The following is a 24,804-nucleotide window of genomic DNA, read 5'->3' as shown; positions in this document are numbered from 1 at the left end:
GCAACCTCAAGCTTAAAATCAATCCTAAGACAATAAACATCCCCGTTGTCTTTCACAACTTGAGAGGATACGACTCTCACTTGATCATGCAGGCCATCGCGAAAATCGATGGTAATATATCGTGCATCCCAAACAACATGGAGAGATACATCTCCTTCAGCTTAAACGGACTTAGGTTCATTGACTCGTTTCAATTCCTCCTGTCGTCACTCGACAGTCTGGTCAAGGCCAACAATACCTTCCCTATCACAGATCGATACACAGACGCCGAGACTAGACACCTGCTCATGAGGAAGGGTGTGTACCCCTATGAGTACATGGATAGTTGGACCAAGTTCACCGAGACCAGACTACCCCCTATTGACTGCTTTTATAGCAAGCTGAATGAGGCGTCCGTCTCACGAGATGATTACTCGCACGCGATTAACGTATGGAATAAACTGGGTTGTAAGAACCTGGGCGATTATCACGACCTGTACTTGAGGACAGATGTACTGCTGTTAGCCGACGTGTTCGAGACGTTTCGGCGGACATGTTTCAAGCAGTATAAACTCGACCCTGCATGGTATTACACCAGCCCAGGTCTGTCGTGGGACGCCTTGCTTAAAAAGACCGGAGTTAATTTAGAATTGCTCACAGATTACGACATGCACCTATTCATTGAGAAAGGCTTGCGAGGTGGGATTTCCATGGCATCCAAACGATACGCTAAAGCAAATAATCAATACGTGAAAGGTTACGATCCTAACAAACCAACCAATCACATTCTCTACCTCGACGCAAATAACCTGTACGGCTGGGCCATGAGCCAGTATCTACCTACAGGGGGATTCGAATGGGTACCCCACGTTGATGTTATGAGCATTGCACCAGATTCGAACAAAGGTTATATCCTCGAAGTTGACTTAGAGTATCCCAAGGCATTACACGCATCGCACAACAGCTATCCCCTTGCACCCGAACGTATGAGGGTTAACCCAGACTGGATGTCTGAGTACCAACATAACTTGTCAGGTGGTCGTGTGGCGGACGTTGAGAAACTCGTGCCTAACTTAATGAATAAGACCAAGTACATAGTTCACTATCGCAACCTACAGCTGTACCTATCATTGGGTATGAGGCTGACCAAAATACACAGGGTGCTCATGTTCGACCAGAGCCCATGGATGGAGCCCTACATCAGAATGAACACAGACCTACGAAAAAAAGCCACCAGTGATTTTGAGAAAAATCTCTACAAGCTCATGAACAACTCGGTGTTTGGTAAGACTATGGAAAACCTGAGGAAACGCGTAACCGTGAAACTGGTTAGATCTAGTGAGGAAGACAAGCTCAGGAAATTGATAGCCAGTCCGGCATTCAACCGTAATAAAATATTCACAGACGACCTAGTTGCCATACACATGAAGAAAAGTCACATAAAATTCAACCGACCTGTTTACGTTGGGATGAGTATCCTCGATTTATCCAAACACCTGATGTACGACTTTTACTACAACGAGCTCAAGAAACAGTACGGCGACAGGTGCGAAGTGTTGTACACTGACACGGATTCCCTGCTGATGGAGATTCGAACCGAGGACGTGTACGAGGACATGGGGAAACACCTCGATTTATACGACACCAGCGACTATCCTAAGACCCATACTATACACAGCACGGTAAATAAAAAGGTCCTAGGTAAGATGAAGGACGAGTGTGCTGGCACGCCAATAGCTGAGTACATAGGTTTGAGACCTAAGATGTACTCCATATTGAAAGTCGACAATAGTGAGATCCGGAAGGCTAAGGGGGTTAAGAAGTATGTGGTGAAACAACACATCAAACACGCCAGATTCAAGGAGGCTCTGTTCAAGACCCGTACCTTTAGGCATAAGATGAACACGCTTAGAAGTGATGGACATAAGATATACGGACTGACTATAAACAAGACGTCCCTATCGCCTATGGACACGAAACGTTGGATAGCTATTGATGGTATAAACACATACGCGTATGGACATGAAAAAATTTGAGGCTATTTATTACAGCCCGCGTGGATATTGGAAAGGAGCTAGCGCAGTAGATAAGCTATCTAAAATGGCACGAGTATCACCAGAGAAAGCCAAAGCGTGGCTTGAAAAACAAGCCCTGTGGCAGATCTATTTGCCGGCGCCACGCTACGTACCTAGAAGGAGTTTCGAAATTAACATACCTAATAGCATTCACCAGGCAGACCTACTGTTCCTACCTCATGATAAGAGGTACAAGTATGCCTTAACCGTAGTGGACGTAGCCAGTCGTTACAAGGAAGCCGAACCCTTGACCACGAAAGATTCGGCCAAAGTAGCCAAAGGATTAGAACGCATATACAAACGCAGCCCGCTGACTTGGCCAACAGAGCTGCAAGTTGATCCCGGACGGGAGTTCATGGGTGCCGTTTCACAACTGCTAGCCAAACACGATACAAAGGTCAGACGTGGCACGGCCGGAGCCCATCGCAGCCAAGCCATAGTTGAGAGATTTAATAGGACTTTGGCTGAGCGCTTGTTCGGCTATCAGTATGCTAGGGAGATGGCCACCCCTGGAAAACGATCGACTGAATGGGTCACGAGGTTACCCAAGGTGGTGTCGGCAATCAACCATGAAGTCACCCGTCTCACCGGTAAGAAACCGGCAGACGCTATCAAACTAAAATCAGTGTTAGCAGAGTCGTCTGCTCCATTGCGTGGAAAGGAGAAACAGATACCAGATAGGGCCTTAGTTAGGTATCTATACCAGCCGGGGGAACACGAGGGCGATAACCGTAAGCGAGCCACCGATCCTATATGGTCGGTCAAAACTTACAACATAGATAAAGTGGATATGAAAGCCGACGAACCTAACTTGTACTACTTGAGGGGTGGGCCGGGTAGGGGATTTGTAAGAGAAGAATTATTGATCGTACCGTACGGCACAGTGTTACCGCCTGCCAAGTCACGGTAAACGTGATGGCGTGGCTTTGTAGTAGGGGCAATAGTAGCAAGAGCTAAGGGTCCCACCAAAGCCTCATTTAGTAAATGAGGCTTTGTAGAGGGGTTTTTGAAAAGTGTTTTCGGACTATCATTCCCTATACTACTCATCCACATCCCCATATGTAATATCCTTGTGATCTGCTGACTAACTAACATCTAATACATCCACATCCCCATATGTAATATCCTTGTGTTCTGCTGACTAACTAACGTCAAACACATCCACATCCCCATATGTAATATCCTTGTGTTCTGCTGACTAACTATCGTCTAACACATCCACATCCCCATATGTAATATCCTTGTGATCTGCTGACTAACTAACGTCTAACACATCCACATCCCCACATGTAATATCCTTGTGTTCTGCTGACTAACTAACGTCTAACACATCCACATCCCCACATGTAATATCATTGTGTTCTGCTGACTAACTAACGTCTAACACATCCACATCCCCATATGTAATATCCTTGTGTTCTGCTGACTAACTAACGTCTAACACATCCACATCCCCACATGTAATATCCTTGTGTTCTGCTGACTAACTAACGTCTAACACATCCACATCCCCATATGTAATATCCTTGTGATCTGCTGACTAACTAACGTCTAACACATCCACATCCCCCACATGTAATATCCTTGTGATCTGCTGACTAACTAACATCTAATAGATCCACATCCCCATATGTAATATCCTTGTGTTCTGCTGACTAACTAACGTCTAACACATCCACATCCCCCACATGTAATATCCTTGTGATCTGCTGACTAACTAACATCTAGTACATCCACAACCCCATATGTAATATCCTTGTGTTCTGCTGACTAACTAACGTCTAACACATCCACATCCCCCACATGTAATATCCTTGTGATCTGCTGACTAACTAACATCTAATAGATCCACATCCCCATATGTAATATCCTTGTGTTCTGCTGACTAACTAACGTCTAACACATCCACATCCCCATATGTAATATCCTTGTGATCTTTCTGATCATTCTGCCATTTCTGCCTCACTTGTAGCTCAGGTTAGTAGTCATGAATGAAATGTTTCCAAACGTGATCAGCAAGAACTTGACTGTGCCACCATCTGTAGAGACCAAGTATCGTGTCTTCTGGATGCACAACATGTGGCGAAGAATTGTCACTGCAACCGTTCAAAAGCATTTGGAGTCACTGTGTCCGTGTGACTCACATCCAATGAGACGTAGCCCAAAGGCTTTGATTTTGCATTCCTTCTAATTCAGCTAATACAGTTTGGAGTACTGGTACTGTGACACTTTCATCTCCAAGGGCAATTTGAAGTGCATACTTTACGGATTTGATTTCTTTCTTCCATGTACCTCCAAAGTGTGGAGCTCTTGGTGGTTTAGCAAGTTGTGTTGTCAGTGATGACACCATTTCTACTTATGCCTTAATGGGTTCCTTGACTTCTCGTTTGAAATTAGTTCCATTGACTGACCAAATCTCAAATGGTTACCCTCAACATGCTATAAAACATCATACTGCCATCAAGTAGACATCAGTGTCCAATTTGTTAAGGAGGTTGAAATGAACTGATCAGGTAGTCATACATTAGAATATGATATCCCATCTTTTCTCTGAACGTTGTCCAACTTTCACGTGCATTGGTCCAAAGCAATCACTTCCTCAGGATTAAAATGGTGGTTTGAAGAGTCTCAAGCGTGCATGTGGCAAGTCTGCCATTTGGGGGATTTGTGGATTTGCTCACCATTTCTAACATGCTACAGTGTCACTTCCTCTGGTGGAAACAAACAGCTTCTCATCCATGCAGTATCCGATAACATAGCCAAACCTTGGCAAACGCACACTCTCTGCTCCACTTTGTAACAAGTGAGTGTCATATTTGCTGATGAGCAGATGGGTTGTTGGGTGTTTTGCATCAAGTACAATGGGATGTTAGGTGTCATCTGGAAGTTCCTCAGAGCGTCAGAGACATCCACCAACAGTGTTTGCATCAAGTACAATGGGATTTTAGGTGTCATCTGGAAGTTCCTCAGAGCGTCAGAGACATCCACTAACATGGATTAACTGTAAAAACTGTCAAACACAAGGTCAAGCTGCATTAGTTGACTGTTTGAAGGTAATCTCTCACCATTCTCAAGTGCTGCAAGGTCTTCACCGAAACACTGCAATTGTACATCTCGCAGTAATTCCTGTACTGTGGCTTTTCACTGTTCAGCGGGTTCAACTGCCCCATCAGAGCCATCCATGGTTTTCATCACAAGTTCATTCCAGCTAGTACATTCAGCTGGATCTACTGTCTTCGGATCTGATACCACAGCAGCAGAACAGAATGTTCACTTCAATTCCACTGTGTGGAATTGGTCACCTCAGAACATTCTTGGTCGTACCACTTATGGCACAGCAATGACAGGAATAGTGGACCTAGTTTCCAATGTGAGTCCTCACTGAGCTCCGAGAGTGTTTTCCCTCGTTTAACATCATCGGCTGTATTGTCCTATGTGTCCACATAGTGCCACTGTGTCACATTACTCAGGGTCTGAATCTTTGATATACAAGTGCCAGCAAACACTTTGTATTGACATGACTCAGACTTTAACCTCAAACACTGTTGTAGATTCACTCCAAAGAATCATGTTAGCAATTGGAAGGATAATTTCTTTCTGGAGCACAATTGCAAGTTGTGCACCTGTCAAAGAGCACATAATTCATGTCTATAAATTGTCGTTAACATTTTGGTGCACCTCACAAAGATCTCTCCATCTTCAGTCTCTGTTAGGCAACTGAACCACACAGTTTCTCAGAAACATCACAGAATATGTGGAGTTCTCTGGATGCAGTTCTTGGGTCAATGTGCAATGGTGTGTAACATCTGGGTAACCTATTTTGGACTCTGACCTTCAGTTCACTTTCCCAGACTTCCCACAGATCATGTTCCTGATTCTAGTGGCACACTCAGGTCCTTTTTCTTGTTACAAAGGTTCTGAACAATACAATTTGCTAGTGCAGTGTACGGTACCCAAGCGGGTCATATGGTACCTCCTTGAACATGAAACTTAGTTCATCTGATTCACAATGCCATCTCAGACCACGAGCACCCTCGCAAGGCTGACAATCATCAAAGGTCAACCACAATTCACAATCTGAGGACCACATTGGACATATCACTTGCCCGTTGTCTGAGATGGAATCCTCCTTCGTTTAGCAAGGTACTCATTCGGTGGACAAGGTCTTTAGCTTCAGGGTTAGGGTTAGGGTTAGGTTAGGTTAGGTTAGGTTAGGGTTAGGGTTAGGTCATTAGGTATAACCTAACCCTAACCCTAACCCTAACCTCCTTCGTTTAGCAAGGTACTCATTCGGTGGACAAGGTCTTTAGCTTCAGCTATAGTAAATACACTCTGGAGACAATTGTCAACATAATACACATTTGCTACAGATTGGTAGACATTTTCATTTCTGTTTCTGGGATCACTCATATGTTTCCGGAGTGTTTAAGTAGCACAACAAGGGCTACAAGTTTTCAGAAAAGTAAGTCTTCTCCCTGATATACATCCTGGTCTCTATCACCTTCTAGATCATGCCATATGAATCTCAATAGAGACTTCTTGTTGTCTAACAGTCTCACTTGGTGGAACATCTTAATAACCCATGAGATTGTGCACCGCAGCTAAATCAGGCTGATTTCTCAAATGTTTCTCTGTCCTCCTCAAGCTGACAGCATTGACTCCGCAGTTGCGCAAAACTGTGTGCCATCCTTTACTTGAAGTCAGGGTGTGGCATTCCTCATTACTCCATCTACATCAATCCTCTCAGTTTCAGCATCAAGCTTGTAGGGCCATTGTGTAGTGACTGGTTTCAAACTTATAAGATTCAGCCAACTTCTTAGCCTTTCCTCCTAACTTGCCCACCAAAACCTGGTACCTTTCATCCAAATGAGGGTGGACAAAGCCATCTTCAATAGGGCAAAGTCACACTCACGTCCGTTGACAAAGTTTGCAACGATGGTCTACGGACGCCATAACATGAAGAGATTAACAACTCTGCCATATTTGGCATTTGCTGATGTAGCAGTGTTATATATATTCGTAAAACTCATAAGTTCAATCATAATTCATCATTATCATGATCATTATCAAATCAAACATCATATATCATAAACATCATGATCATGATCATTATCAAATCAAACATCATATATCATAAACATCATGATCATGATCATTATCAAATCAAACATCATATATCATAAACATCATGATCATGATCATTATCAAATCAAACATCATATATCATAAACATCATGATCATGATCATTATCAAATCAAACATCATGTATCATAAACATCATGATCATGATCATTATCAAATCAAACATCATATATCATAAACATCATGATCATGATCATTATCAAATCAAACATCATATATCATAAACATCATGATCATGATCATTATCAAATCAAACATCATATATCATAAACATCATGATCATGATCATTATCAAATCAAACATCATGTATCATAAACATCATGATCATGATCATTATCAAATCAAACATCATATATCATAAACATCATGATCATGATCATTATCAAATCAAACATCATGTATCATAAACATCATGATCATGATCATTATCAAATCAAACATCATATATCATAAACATCATGATCATGATCATTATCAAATCAAACATCATGTATCATAAACATCATGATCATGATCATTATCAAATCAAACATCATATATCATAAACATCATGATCATGATCATTATCAAATCAAACATCATGTATCATAAACATCATGATCATGATCATTATCAAATCAAACATCATATATCATAAACATCATTATCATGATCATTATCAAATCAAACATCATGTATCATAAACATCATTATCATGATCATTATCAAATCAAACATCATGTATCATAAACATCATGATCATGATCATTATCAAATCAAACATCATGTATCATAAACATCATGATCATGATCATTATCAAATCAAACATCATATATCATAAACATCATTATCATGATCATTATCAAATCAAACATCATGTATCATAAACATCATTATCATGATCATTATCAAATCAAACATCATGTATCATAAACATCATGATCATGATCATTATCAAATCAAACATCATGTATCATAAACATCATGATCATGATCATTATCAAATCAAACATCATATATCATAAACATCATGATCATGATCATTATCAAATCAAACATCATGTATCATAAACATCATGATCATGATCATTATCAAATCAAACATCATATATCATAAACATCATGATCATGATCATTATCAAATCAAACATCATGTATCATAAACATCATTATCTGTTCCATGTTGTCTCAGTCTTTGCCGTTGAATGCCGCCTCTATAACATCTTCACCTTTTCCTTCTGTTTCCTGGAGCCCTGTCAACAGGGATTTCCCCTAATTTCCTCTCTATTCTTAGCCAGGTAACCCATTCTTTGGGATTTTCCCTTTTCTATTTATAGGTCACATCAAAGACTTCCTTTGATGTGCTACCTACTTCCTTATTGGCTATTGTGTCCTCTGACCTCTTACTTCCTTTGGCCACCTGTTTTCCACCTCACTCCACTTGCTGTTGTTGAGCTGGAAACATATTTCCCTTCCTCAGGTATGGCCATTTTTCTATCTGTTTCCATCTGCCTCTATATTTCATAATTCTCTATCAAAAGGTGCAAAATGTCCTTCAAATAATAAAAGTATAATAACAAAAGTATTATTTAATTGATAATCATATTTATTGAGTTAAAAATATTAAATTATAAAATTGGTGTATATTTAAACATGGCTGATGCCATGTGCTCAAAGTTTATTCCATACTGCAATATCTTTTACCTGGTCTCTGATATCTTAGATAATATATTTAGCATAATTTACTGTGATATTTAAAACTATTTAATATTTGTTAAAAATTATTTACTTGGTTAAAGATTTTATGACTCCACTTGCTGTTGTTGAGCTGGAAACATATTTCCCTTCCTCAGGTTGGCTCAACAACAGCCTCATCCAGCACTGCAATAAATCATATTATCATCATCATCATTGTCTGTCCTCTTGAGTCACAGCCCAGAGCCGAACCATACAAGCACGGCTACACTGAGTATATACTAAAACAGGAGGTTGTTGTGGCTGTTCAGCATAAGTGAAAGGTATAGTATTTGGCACAGTAATTGACACTCCCAATGACGAAAACCTGTCAGTGAGATTCTGACTGATGAATATATTGGCATGGCAGAATTAAGCATGGCAAAGTCATTAGGTATAATAGGGCTATCAACTAAATCACTGACCGGCATGGCATACTGGGAAGGCATGGCAAGTACACAAGTCATTGCGACTGTTTGTGGCACCTTATTTCCTGTCAGTTCAGTTGCATTAAGAGTAACAGTTTTAACAATGTCATTATCAAATCTTACAGAAGTTTGGTTTCTAGTTTGGCCTCCTGACATCCGCAGTCCTGAAAATATCTGCACCACTTATTCAATGGTCATCACTTCCAGTAGAACATCCTGCCATTTGGAATATCACTGACCCCTTTGTTGTTTACTTGGGTAACCAAGCCCATCACAACCTATCTATACGTGGACTTCATCGTCAGACTGCTCACTCGACTCACGTGGCTTGTAACTCTACTAAAATCGGAGCTTGAGTTGCAACAGGATCTACAATTCCAAGGGTTTTGATTCATTACTCCACTGAATTGCATTGTAGTCCTGGACGACCACTGGACCAATATTCAGGCTATGATAGAGCAAGCACTACTCTCTCTGTTACTACTGTGACAGTGGCAGTGGTTTCTCCGTCTACTGACCTCAGCAGAAGACCTGACTACAACTACAACCATTACAATGTTTCCTAAATACTCACGTGACCAGTTCGAATTGGATAGTCCTACTTGACAAACTGAGACCATACCTGCTCTGGTGGACTCAGGTCGAATGTTTGTGCAGGAAGTTATCTGACAGAGCCGCACTGCAACAGTCATCTCTATGTAGATGAGGGAGCCCACTACAGAGTTGCAACCAGAACTTGGACAAGTCATGAACACCCTTCACATCAACAACTAGGTCCTGAGGGCTGTAGTCAACGCAGTAAGACATTGTTCAACAGCATTGAAGAACAAACTACTGATGGTCCATACAGACAGCTCCACAGTAATGTTCTACAAAAATGAGCAAGGATCAACAAGACCTCACACACTCCTACAGCTAACCTTTCAACTGTATCACACTCTTGATGAGCTGAACTTGTACATAAAGGCATGCCACATTCCCAGAGCATGGAATGTCATGGCAGACACTTCGTTGCGTCCCCTCAAACCATCTTCAACAGAGTGAATATATATCAGGACACATTTCATCTAGATTGATGACACATCAACAAGCACCTGCTGCTTCACCTTCATATTTCCTGCTCGAGACACTATGTCTAGACTTAAATCGTGTTAATCAGCCACGAGAATAAGCGTAGTATGAATAAGTGAATTCTGTGATACCCATGTTATCGCCAAAAGTATGTGCCTTTTACAATTAACATTTTATCATTGATGGGCAAATTAACATCCCTCAAAATTTATTCAGTGGCACCTTGCTAATTACAGATAATCAATCTTCTCACACTTCAAAGACTGTTATCTTCTTTCGTGTTAGGGCACACAAGACCAAGTGGTATTTGTGTGTGTAAACATACTGACAGTGCTCAGCCATCTTGATTTAAGGGACAAAATTGCATATAATTTAGCATTTTGTATGTGAAAATGACCATCCAGTCGCGGAACCCAGATTTCTGAATAAGTCTAATTTTACAACATTGTGAATTTGTTTTAAGGAATTTTAGCTCAGAAAGACAGTTTTCTGGATATCTGAGGTTCGGATAAATGGGGCACGCCTTTGTGCAATTTTCTTAACAAAATGATATTTTATACTTATCCTGAATCCTAACCTCCCCACTCATGGCACATTGGATCTCATAGTAGTTTCTCATGTTTCTCATATCTCTCTAACCCTAACCATGTCAGACATACGTTATGACAAACTATGTAAGAAACTGTATTAACCCCTTGTGAGCCAGCAAAACAGGGCAAAGACAAGTTTAAAATATTCAGATACTGTATTAACCCCCTGTGAGCCAGCAAAACAGAACAAAGACAAGTTTAAAATATTCAGATACTGTACTAACCCCCTGTGAGCCAGCAAAACAGAACAAAGACAAGTTTAAAATATTCAGATACTGTATTAACCCCCTGTGAGCCAGCAAAACAGGGCAAAGACAAGTTTAAAATATTCAGATACTGTATTAACCCCCTGTGAGCCAGCAAAACAGGGCAAAGACAAGTTTAAAATATTCAGATACTGTATTAACCCCCTGTGAGCCAGCAAAACAGAACAAAGACAAGTTTAAAATATTCAGATACTGTATTAACCCCCTGTGAGCCAGGAAAACAGAACAAAGACAAGTTTAAAATATTCAGATACTGTATTAACCCCCTGTGAGCCAGCAAAACAGAACAAAGACAAGTTTAAAATATTCAGATACTGTATTAACCCCCTGTGAGCCAGCAAAACAGAACAAAGACAAGTTTAAAATATTCAGATACTGTATTAACCCCCTGTGAGCCAGCAAAACAGAACAAAGACAAGTTTAAAATTTTCAGATACTGTATTAACCCCCTGTGAGCCAGCAAAACAGAACAAAGACAAATTTAAAATATTCAGATACTGTATTAACCCCCTGTGAGCCAGCGAAACAGAACAAAGACAAGTTTAAAATATTCAGATACTGTATTAACCCACTGTGAGCCAGCAAAACAGGGCAAAGACAAGTTTAAAATATTCAGATACTGTATTAACCCCCTGTGAGCCAGCAAAACAGGGCAAAGACAAGTTTAAAATATTCAGATACTGTATTAACCCCCTGTGAGCCAGCAAAACAGAACAAAGACAAGTTTAAAATATTCAGATACTCTATTAACCCCCTGTGAGCCAGCAAAACAGAACAAAGACAAGTTTAAAATATTCAGATACTGTATTAACCCCCTGTGAGCCAGCAAAACAGAACAAAGACAAGTTTAAAATATTCAGATACTGTATTAACCCCCTGTGAGCCAGCAAAACAGAACAAAGACAAGTTTAAAATATTCAGATACTGTATTAACCCCCTGTGAGCCAGCAAAACAGGGCAAAGACAAGTTTAAAATATTCAGATACTGTATTAACCCCCTGTGAGCCAGCAAAACAGAACAAAGACAAGTTTAAAATATTCAGATACTGTATTAACCCCCTGTGAGCCAGCAAAACGGGGCAAAGACAAGTTTAAAATATTCAGATACTGTATTAACCCCCTGTGAGCCAGCAAAACAGAACAAAGACAAGTTTAAAATATTCAGATACTGTATTAACCCCCTGTGAGCCAGCAAAACAGGGCAAAGACAAGTTTAAAATATTCAGATACTGTATTAACCCCCTGTGAGCCAGCAAAACAGGGCAAAGACAAGTTTAAAATATTCAGATACTGTATTAACCCCCTGTGAGCCAGCAAAACAGAACAAAGACAAGTTTAAAATATTCAGATACTGTACTAACCCCCTGTGAGCCAGCAAAACAGAACAAAGACAAGTTTAAAATATTCAGATACTGTATTAACCCCCTGTGAGCCAGCAAAACAGAACAAAGACAAGTTTAAAATATTCAGATACTGTATTAACCCCCTGTGAGCCAGCAAAACAGAACAAAGACAAGTTTAAAATATTCAGATACTGTACTAACCCCCTGTGAGCCAGCAAAACAGAACAAAGACAAGTTTAAAATATTCAGATACTGTATTAACCCCCTGGATGCCAAATTTTTTTTTTAGGCGCACATATTCGTAAGGTTTGAAAAGTGATACTGGATCTGCGTACGGCTATAAAATTGCACAGAAATATAGAATACTTAATTTCCCATCAGTTGGTATAGATATAACTGCGGCTACCTCAGGGGTCTGAGAAATAGACACTGCTAAAGGTTGTCCAAAACTTGTGTGTGTGTTGAAAAACAGTAAATTTCTCCGTTTTTTTATCGTGCACCAATAAAAGCACTCTGCTACAGTTTTTTTAATTTGGCATCTTTACGGAAAGTGTGAGTGAAGAAAATACAGCTTGATATCTGAACGACATAAGTGTATATGAAATGGATGTATGTGCTAATGCATAATGTCATAATCACAAAATCAAAAATGACCTGCAATAAATGTCAAAAATTTTCTACTATGACGTCAAACGTCGACAGAGTATTCATGCACATATAAAGATAAGGGGGCATAACTCAGCTATGGTTTACATTATGTCAATGTAACTCCGATCACATGGAGAGAATTTGCTGTGGATACCGACAGTATATTTTCGTGATGTTTTATTCACAGTGAACCAAACTATTCCAATACAAAGTTCCCCAATGTGAGAGGATACCTTTTGGTAGTTTCACAATTTGTAAGAAATGATGCCAGTGTTCTACATCAAAAAGCAGGTAATAGCGATTTGGATGTCCCAATCCGATACATATTTTAGTTCTTAGATTCCCATATTCTCCTGTTTGTGTAGATGTATTTTGATTAATTTTGCATCATTATTAACAGAGTAACAGCCACATTTTCAAATGTAATGAAATGAATGAAAATCATGCGACATTTTAGTTGACGTCACGGCATGTTTTGTGCATTTTGTGATGTCGGAAAAAGACAACTCTGGTTGTTGATTAGTATATATCTAACCTAATTTCCACTCAATGTGTAAAAGATCTCAGCTTCTGTGTCACAATTCAACAGTTTTAAGCCAAAATATAAAATGAATGGTTTTATCACTGTAATAGTGTCCTGAATATATCAACAATTACACGGTTCTACTACATATCTCATTGTGAGCAACACGCACACCTGCCTAGCATCAATGTAGCGTAAATGAAAATTGAATATTCATTTAGGAAATAGACTTTTCTTCTTATGATTATGAAATCAATTCACTTCATAAGTATGCAATGAAAGGTACAAAGAGATCGCTTTTTCAGTACAGAAGTATTAGAATATGGACGTAACGCTTGTCCAAATTAAGACATGACCTGGTTTATATATTTTTAACAATTTTCGTATAAATATTGTTTGAGTTAGATATTCTGCCATCAGATATATTTTAATCGAATTTGAATTGACTTTATTATCGAAAAACAATGATAATGAATCATGAAACGTTTTTGACAAACTCGCACCTGGTCAATTAATATTCATAATTGTTTTGTCTATAAAAACGACACAAACCAATACAATGAACAAGGCAATTCCTTTAAATAGTAGTATGTGTGCCCTACATTTCATAAAATGTACAAGTCATTTTCATTAATATTATCCGTTTTACTTATAAGTTGGAATTAAATCGCTGTTTATAAACCTGTTCATATGAAACTGCATTATTTGTCCCAACGTATTGAATATTGTACACCATGGGAACTAAAGCACATGTTGCAGTAATGGCTACGTGTGATCTTCCAACATTTGTGTTGAGGCTTAAAATGTGGTAAGTACACTTACTGAGTCAATTTCCCATGTAAGTATTATTCAAACAATCAAAAGCTTTCAAAGAATATAAACGCATACCTTATATCCACACATGATATGGTGTTGAACATGGATATATTTAGATACTGAAATCAGTTTCATGAAAAAATATCTGAACGATGCGCAAAATATACATCACAATACTAAAAGTGCAATCAGAATGGTGTGGGCATTGCGTTTACTCTTGTTCAACCAACCTTCACCTCAAAGAAATTGCCTAATATGTGCAACAATGTTGACGTGTGATATCGCTACCGATGACCGATTTCTTTCAAAATGGCGGCTTTGCTGAGAAGGGTACACAGGGTTTTGCAAGGACTTTTTGCTTGATTCAGGGATCTTTTGTACATAAATGTGAGATGTAAGTAATCAGAATTATTCTGACTATCTGTGTATTGTTATATGTTCTTGTCGTTTACATTGTAAATGACGGAAGAAGCCAGAAATGCCGATAAGTACCGTTGTCGTTGTGCGTGATTTTGCGTCAGTCATGGCGTCACGCTGCACTATAAGTTTGACAGTTTCTTATGAATTACCAAATGCTTTCATTGTATCTGTTTTCAATTTGCTTTTTCTTGCTACGATACTCTTCCCCTGAATATACTAAGCGTATTGAGCCATTGTAAGCAATGATTAGGCTGCTGGATGTTGGAAAATTTCCAAAAATGCCACGCAGTGTAAAATTGGAAGTTTTCTTTGTTTACATTTCAGTCAAGCACTGTCTTTCGAGCACAGCGTTCGTTTTCATCCAGAGTATATTTCGTTTCGCTTTGTCTAGACAGTTGGTATTGGTGACAAAGACCTTTTGTAATTTGATTCTAAGATGTTTGGGGAATTCATTGATGCATTTGTTGCAGCTAACTATGAAGTATACATGATGCAATAGGCGTCTCAATACCGGCCTTTTCGAAACGTGATTTTGTAAACACTATCCAATATAGCGGAAAGCAGTGACCCTTCGGCATTTGTGTAAGTGTATTTTCGAAAACATCCCAACCGATTCTGGGTACATCGGTGACGTTTCAGAATTATCATTACTGGTTACATGAAAACTTGATATCTGTGATCGTTAATATGCTATTTTTGAAATTCATAACTCCCAGTAATTATCCTATTTTCACATTTCAAAACATACTGCATATAATGCTGTGAATCTCAATTTTGTACAGTTTGAAAAATGGTGACATTTACGATGAAGCCTATTTTGAAAGGCGATTTTAAGCACTTTAGCTTGGTCTGAGATAATAGTGGATGGTATCAAGAAACTGGGAATTATCCTCAGAATTCAAAACTGTGAAGTATTTATATATGCGTGGTATATTTATAATTTTATTAGACTTCCAAGTGAGGTATGTAGAGCAGGGACATATATGTCCCTGTGGCATCCAGGGGGTTAAGGCAATGAGAGAGCAAGTTATGCAAAGTCACAAGTCAATATCACAATACAGATTTCAAATACAATACAAATGAGACAAATCTAAGGCAGTGGGTCACAAAATATATAGTATAGCAAACTCACGAAAGTCTTAGTGCGAGAGAGAAACAATTGTGAGAAACACAGTGAGCGGTCTGACAGCAGTAGATCAGGCATTGACGGATAAAGTGTTGGCAGCGATTTGATGATGATATACTCCAGTGAATGAATGTGAAAGTGTTGCTCATAACACGACAACCAGCCTTTATATATACTTTCAGTCATTTCACAAAAGTACGAGCAACTACGGCCATCGCCAACACCATAGAATGCCCTCGAAACAGTCTCCCGGCACTGTAAACAAACAGTTAGTCAAGGGCAGATAATTCCTGGACAAGTCTGCTGCGAGAATCCTAAAAATGTGGATCAATTATTATATGAAATGTGACACATTATAATTATTATTTAATTAACAACAACATATACAGAAAATACACACTCGTAACACATACAAGCATGGCAGGTCATGTGACTGGCATTGGCAGGAAAAGGGAGGCTACTCGTGGGTGAATGTGATTGTATGTCCACTTCAAACAAGGGAACTTCTAAAAGCCTAAAAGCATGAGACAGGATGCGTATAAAAAAAATTCAATTTTATTCAGAAAATTACATTTTTTACAAACACGATATTTGACAAACACATTTCTTGACAAACAAGACATTTGACAAACAAAGGGTATAGCAAGCACAAAAATGACACACTGGAAAGAATTTGTCAAAAAGGATGATAGGCAACAGACTTACCATATTACTGACTAGAGTTGATGCTTATTGCAAGTGGTGTTTGCTGTCAATGTAGCTGATGATGGAGTTGTTGTTGCGGTAGTTTTTGAACTGCTTGTGTTGCTGTTGTTTCAGTATGCAAGCTGTTGAGGGTGGAATTTGAAGATCTGAGACAGTCCCTGGTTGAGGAGTCCATGACAGCGAGAGGTGAGATACACAACTGCTGCCTAGCAACAAGTACTTTTTGATACATTTTGTGTAGTAGAACAAGTGGTATGTATTTCAAAACATTCGATAGGTCATTGAGTATTGTCTAGCACTGTGCAATCATCACAGGTAGTGTGGAATCATCACAGGTAGTGTGGAATCATCACAGGTAGTGTGGAATCATCTGTTGTTGCAGGTGAGGAGTTGAGGCGCCCCCTGTCTGTCTGTGAGGCAGAGGACAGTCGTGATGCTCTGGCCAAGGCCCTGTATTCTCGCTTGTTTAGCTGGCTTGTGAATGGAATAAACAACACCATACAGCCGATAGATCCCAGGTCAGCTAGATACATCCACATACAGTAAAGTTGTCAGATCATTGATCCCAGGTCAGCTAGATACATCCACATACAGTAAAGTTGTCAGATCATTGATCCCAGGTCAGCTAGATACATCCACATACAGTAAAGTTGTCAGATCATTGATCCCAGGTCAGCTAGATACACCCACATACAGCAAAGTTGTCAGATCATTGATCCCAGGTCAGCTAGATACACCCACATACAGTAAAGTTGTCAGGTAGCGGGTGACCAACATCATTCTGAACAGTAATTTTGTTTAGTCATCCTTGACCACAGGGGCCCCAGAACAGATGCTATGCACTTTGCTGAATGTACAATATTTGCTTGAACGTTGTTATGCTGCTCAAGATAATGACAACACCAATTGAGATTAAGTCTGCTTTTGTGTTGCAGTGAGGCTAATTTCAGTGTTTCTGTCCTTGATATATTTGGATTTGAGAACTTGAAGAGCAATGGCTTTGAACAGGTGTGTATATTCTGAGTACGTGTTAGCACTTGGTTGTGGCTGGGTGTCTGTCATCAGCTGCATCCTGCATCTCAGCAATCATTTATAATGGACTGTATATTACCATTAATGATTGATTGTCTGTTTTCAGATCTGCATCAATTTGGCCAATGAGCAGCTACAGATGTTCTTCAATGAGCAGGTGTTCCAGCAAGAGAGACAAGACTGCCTGCTTGAGGGTGTTCCTGTCACTGATGTCAGTTGCCATAGTAACCACTGTGCCATAAACCTCTTCCTGGAGGTCAGTTCATCCTCATTATTTGACCCTGATGTGGCATAGATATGTCCCCAGCTTCCTGATACACCACAACTCTATAGATATGTCCCCAGCTTCCTGATACAGCACAGCTCTATAGATATGTCCCCAGCTTCCTGATACACCACAACTCTATAGATATGTCCCCAGCTTCCTGATACAGCACAGGTCTATAGATATTTCCCCAGCTTCCTGATACACTACAGCTCTATAGATATGTCCCCAGCTTCCTGATACAGCACAGGTCTATAGATATGTCCCCAGCTCCCTGATATACCACAGGTCTATAGACATGTCCCCAGCTTCCTGATATACCACAGCTCTATAGATATGTCCCCAGCTCCCTGATATACCACAGGTCTATAGATATGTCCCCAGCTTCCTGATATACCACAGGTCTATAGACATGTCCCCAGCTTCCTGATACAGCACAGGTCTATAGATATGTCCCCAGCTTCCTGATACAGCACAGGTCTATAGATATGTCCCCAGCTTCCTGATACAGCACAGGTCTATAGATAGGTCCCCAGCTTCCTGGTACACCACAGCTCTATAGATATGTCCCCAGCTTCCTGACACAGCACAGGTCTATAGATAGGTCCCCAGCTTCCTGGTACACCACAGCTCTATAGATATGTCCCCAGCTTCCTGATACAGCACAGGTCTATAGATATGTCCCCAGCTTCCTGATACACCACAACTCTATAGATATGTCCCAAGCTTCCTGATACAGCACAGCTCTATAGATATGTCCCCAGCTTCCTGATACACTACAGCTCTGTAGATATGTCCCCAGCTTCCTGATACAGCACAGGTCTATAGATAGGTCCCCAGCTTCCTGGTACACCACAGCTCTATAGATATGTCCCCAGCTTCCTGATACAGCACAGGTCTATAGATATGTCCCCAGCTTCCTGATATACCACAGCTCTATAGATATGTCCCCAGCTTCCTGATACAGCACAGGTCTACAGATATGTCCCCAGCTTCCTGATACAGCACAGGTCTATAGATATGTCCCCAGCTTCCTGATACAGCACAGGTCTATAGACATGTCCCCAGCTTCCTGACACAGCACAGGTCTATTGATTTGTCCCCAGCTTCCTGATACAGCACAGGTCTATAGATATGTCCCCAGCTTCCTGATACAGCACAGGTCTATAGATATGTCCCCAGCTTCCTGATACAGCACAGGTCTATAAATATGTCCCCAGTTTTCCTGATGTAGCACAGGTCTATAGATATGTCCCCAGCTTCCTGATACACTACAGCTCTATAGATATGTCCCAAGCTTCCTGATATAGCACAGGTCTATAGATATGTCTCCAGCTTCCTGATATAGCACAGGTCTATAGATATGTCCCCAGTTTCCTGATACAGCACAGGTCTATAGATATGTCCCCAGCTTCCTGATACACCACAGGTCTATAGATATGTCCCCAGCTTCCTGATACAGCACAGGTCTATAGATAGGTCCCCAGCTTCCTGGTACACCACAGCTCTATAGACATGTCCCCAGCTTCCTGATACAGCACAGGTCTATAGATATGTCCCCAGCTTCCTGATATACCACAGCTCTATAGATATGTCCCCAGCTTCCTGATACAGCACAGGTCTACAGATATGTCTCCAGCTTCCTGATACAGCACAGGTCTATAGATATGTCCCCAGCTTCCTGATACAGCACAGGTCTATAGACATGTCCCCAGCTTCCTGATACAGCACAGGTCTATTGATTTGTCCCCAGCTTCCTGATACAGCACAGGTCTATAGATATGTCCCCAGCTTCCTGATACAGCACAGGTCTATAGATATGTCCCCAGCTTCCTGACACAGCACAGGTCTATAGATATATCCCCAGTTTTCCTGATGTAGCACAGGTCTATAGATATGTCCCCAGCTTCCTGATACACCACAACTCTATAGATATGTCCCAAGCTTCCTGATACAGCACAGCTCTATAGATATGTCCCCAGCTTCCTGATACACCACAACTCTATAGATATGTCCCCAGCTTCCTGATACAGCACAAGTCTATAGATATTTCCCCAGCTTCCTGATACACTACAGCTCTATAGATATGTCCCCAGCTTCCTGATACAGCACAGGTCTATAGATATGTCCCCAGCTCCCTGATATACCACAGGTCTATAGACATGTCCCCAGCTTCCTGATATACCACAGCTCTATAGATATGTCCCCAGCTCCCTGATATACCACAGGTCTATAGATATGTCCCCAGCTTCCTGATATACCACAGGTCTATAGACATGTCCCCAGCTTCCTGATACAGCACAGGTCTATAGATAGGTCCCCAGCTTCCTGGTACACCACAGCTCTATAGATATGTCCCCAGCTTCCTGACACAGCACAGGTCTATAGATAGGTCCCCAGCTTCCTGGTAAATCACAGCTCTATAGATATGTCCCCAGCTTCCTGATACAGCACAGGTCTATAGATATGTCCCCAGCTTCCTGATACACCACAACTCTATAGATATGTCCCAAGCTTCCTGATACAGCACAGCTCTATAGATATGTCCCCAGCTTCCTGATACACTACAGCTCTGTAGATATGTCCCCAGCTTCCTGATACAGCACAGGTCTATAGATAGGTCCCCAGCTTCCTGGTACACCACAGCTCTATAGATATGTCCCCAGCTTCCTGATACAGCACAGGTCTATAGATATGTCCCCAGCTTCCTGATATACCACAGCTCTATAGATATGTCCCCAGCTTCCTGATACAGCACAGGTCTACAGATATGTCCCCAGCTTCCTGATACAGCACAGGTCTATAGATATGTCCCCAGCTTCCTGATACAGCACAGGTCTATAGACATGTCCCCAGCTTCCTGATACAGCACAGGTCTATTGATTTGTCCCCAGCTTCCTGATACAGCACAGGTCTATAGATATGTCCCCAGCTTCCTGATACAGCACAGGTCTATAGATATGTCCCCAGCTTCCTGATACAGCACAGGTCTATAAATATGTCCCCAGTTTTCCTGATGTAGCACAGGTCTATAGATATGTCCCCAGCTTCCTGATACACTACAGCTCTATAGATATGTCCCAAGCTTCCTGATATAGCACAGGTCTATAGATATGTCCCCAGCTTCCTGATATAGCACATGTCTATAGATATGTCCCCAGTTTCCTGATACAGCACAGGTCTATAGATATGTCCCCAGCTTCCTGATACACCACAGGTCTATAGATATGTCCCCAGCTTCCTGATACAGCACAGGTCTATAGATAGGTCCCCAGCTTCCTGGTACACCACAGCTCTATAGACATGTCCCCAGCTTCCTGATACAGCACAGGTCTATAGATATGTCCCCAGCTTCCTGATATACCACAGCTCTATAGATATGTCCCCAGCTTCCTGACACAGCACAGGTCTATAGATATATCCCCAGTTTTCCTGATGTAGCACAGGTCTATAGATATGTCCCCAGCTTCCTGATACACTACAGCTCTATAGATATGTCCCAAGCTTCCTGATATAGCACAGGTCTATAGATATGTCCCCAGCTTCCTGATATAGCACATGTCTATAGATATGTCCCCAGTTTCCTGATACAGCACAGGTCTATAGATATGTCCCCAGCTTCCTGATATACCACAGCTCTATAGATATGTCCCCAGCTTCCTGATACAGCACAGGTCTATAGATATGTCCCCAGCTTCCTGATACAGCACAGGTCTATAGATATGTCCCCAGCCTCCTGATACAGCACAGGTCTACAGATATGTCCCCAGCTTCCTGATACAGCACAGGTCTATAGATATGTCCCCAGCTTCCTGATACAGCACAGCTCTATAGATAGGTCCCCAGCTTCCTGACACAGCACAGGTTTATAGATAATCCCCAGCTTCCTGATACCCCACAGCTCTATAGATATGTCCCCAGCTTCCTGATACAGCACAGGTCTATAGATAATCCCCAGCTTCCTGATACACCTCAGCTCTATAGATATGTCCCCAGCTTCCTGATACAGCACAGGTCTATAGATATGTCCCCAGCTTCCGGATATACCACAGCTCTATAGATATGTCCCCAGCTTCCTGATACAGCACAGGTCTATAGATATGTCCCCAGCTTCCTGATGCAGAACAGCTCTATAGATATGTCCCCAGCTTCCTGATACAGCACAGGTCTATAGATATGTCCCCAGCTTCCTGATACAGCACAGGTCTATAGATATGTCCCCAGTTTCCTGATACAGCACAGGTCTATAGATAATCCCCAGCTTCCTGACACCCCACAGATCTATAGATATGTCCCCAGCTTCCTGATACAGCACAGCTCTATAGATATGTCCCCAGCTTCCTGATACAGCACAGGTCTATAGATATGTCCCCAGCTTCCTGATACAGCACAGGTCTATAGATATGTCCCCAGCTTCCTGATACAGCACAGGTCTATAGATAATCCCCGGCTTCCTGATACCCCACAGCTCTATAGATATGTCCCCAGCTTCCTGATACAGCACAGCTCTATAGATATGTCCCCAGCTTCCTGATACAGCACAGGTCTATAGATAATCCCCGGCTTCCTGATACCCCACAGCTCTATAGATATGTCCCCAGCTTCCTGATACAGCACAGGTCTATAGATAGGTCCCCAGCTTCCTGGTACGCCACAGCTCTATAGATATGTCCCCAGCTTCCTGATACAGCACAGGTCTATAGATATGTCCCCAGCTTCCTGATATACCACAGCTCTATAGATATGTCCCCAGCTTCCTGATACAGCACAGGTCTACAGATATGTCCCCAGCTTCCTGATACAGCACAGGTCTATAGATATGTCCCCAGCTTCCTGATACAGCACAGGTCTATAGACATGTCCCCAGCTTCCTGATACAGCACAGGTCTATTGATTTGTCCTCAGCTTCCTGATACAGCACAGGTCTATAGATATGTCCCCAGCTTCCTGATACAGCACAGGTCTATAGATATGTCCCCAGCTTCCTGATACAGCACAGGTCTATAAATATGTCCCCAGTTTTCCTGATGTAGCACAGGTCTATAGATATGTCCCCAGCTTCCTGATACACTACAGCTCTATAGATATGTCCCAAGCTTCCTGATATAGCACAGGTCTATAGATATGTCCCCAGCTTCCTGATATAGCACATGTCTATAGATATGTCCCCAGTTTCCTGATACAGCACAGGTCTATAGATATGTCCCCAGCTTCCTGATACAGCACAGGTCTATAGATATGTCCCCAGCTTCCTGATACAGCACAGGTCTATAGATAGGTCCCCAGCTTCCTGGTACACCACAGCTCTATAGACATGTCCCCAGCTTCCTGATACAGCACAGGTCTATAGATATGTCCCCAGCTTCCTGATATACCACAGCTCTATAGATATGTCCCCAGCTTCCTGACACAGCACAGGTCTATAGATATATCCCCAGTTTTCCTGATGTAGCACAGGTCTATAGATATGTCCCCAGCTTCCTGATACACTACAGCTCTATAGATATGTCCCAAGCTTCCTGATATAGCACAGGTCTATAGATATGTCCCCAGCTTCCTGATATAGCACATGTCTATAGATATGTCCCCAGTTTCCTGATACAGCACAGGTCTATAGATATGTCCCCAGCTTCCTGATATACCACAGCTCTATAGATATGTCCCCAGCTTCCTGATACAGCACAGGTCTATAGATATGTCCCCAGCTTCCTGATACAGCACAGGTCTATAGATATGTCCCCAGCCTCCTGATACAGCACAGGTCTACAGATATGTCCCCAGCTTCCTGATACAGCACAGGTCTATAGATATGTCCCCAGCTTCCTGATACAGCACAGCTCTATAGATAGGTCCCCAGCTTCCTGACACAGCACAGGTTTATAGATAATCCCCAGCTTCCTGATACCCCACAGCTCTATAGATATGTCCCCAGCTTCCTGATACAGCACAGGTCTATAGATAATCCCCAGCTTCCTGATACACCTCAGCTCTATAGATATGTCCCCAGCTTCCTGATACAGCACAGGTCTATAGATATGTCCCCAGCTTCCGGATATACCACAGCTCTATAGATATGTCCCCAGCTTCCTGATACAGCACAGGTCTATAGATATGTCCCCAGCTTCCTGATGCAGAACAGCTCTATAGATATGTCCCCAGCTTCCTGATACAGCACAGGTCTATAGATATGTCCCCAGCTTCCTGATACAGCACAGGTCTATAGATATGTCCCCAGTTTCCTGATACAGCACAGGTCTATAGATAATCCCCAGCTTCCTGATACCCCACAGCTCTATAGATATGTCCCCAGCTTCCTGATACAGCACAGCTCTATAGATATGTCCCCAGCTTCCTGATACAGCACAGGTCTATAGATATGTCCCCAGCTTCCTGATACAGCACAGGTCTATAGATATGTCCCCAGCTTCCTGATACAGCACAGGTCTATAGATAATCCCCGGCTTCCTGATACCCCACAGCTCTATAGATTTGTCCCCAGCTTCCTGATACAGCACAGCTCTATAGATATGTCCCCAGCTTCCTGATACAGCACAGGTCTATAGATAATCCCCGGCTTCCTGATACCCCACAGCTCTATAGATATGTCCCCAGCTTCCTGATATAGCACAAGTCTATAGATAATCCCCAGCTTATACAGC

General features: G+C 41.5%; 1 protein-coding gene across 1 annotated transcript in view; it reads left to right on the top strand.

Annotated features, from left to right (window-relative positions):
• The window catches only part of LOC137269884 (unconventional myosin-XVI-like), a 268,971-nt gene that overhangs the window by 74,564 nt on the left and 169,603 nt on the right, over window positions 1–24,804 (top strand). Inside the window, exons 16-19 of the mRNA XM_067803717.1 lie at window positions 16,963–17,034; window positions 17,231–17,366; window positions 17,784–17,856; window positions 17,987–18,136. Of these exons, the coding sequence (XP_067659818.1) occupies window positions 16,963–17,034; window positions 17,231–17,366; window positions 17,784–17,856; window positions 17,987–18,136 (431 nt within the window). The remainder of the gene's footprint in view (window positions 1–16,962; window positions 17,035–17,230; window positions 17,367–17,783; window positions 17,857–17,986; window positions 18,137–24,804) is intronic.

The sequence above is a fragment of the Haliotis asinina genome, unplaced genomic scaffold (assembly GCF_037392515.1).
Source record: "Haliotis asinina isolate JCU_RB_2024 unplaced genomic scaffold, JCU_Hal_asi_v2 scaffold_18, whole genome shotgun sequence".
NCBI lineage: Eukaryota > Metazoa > Mollusca > Gastropoda > Lepetellida > Haliotidae > Haliotis > Haliotis asinina.
This window is presented reverse-complemented; position numbering and strand designations above follow the sequence as displayed.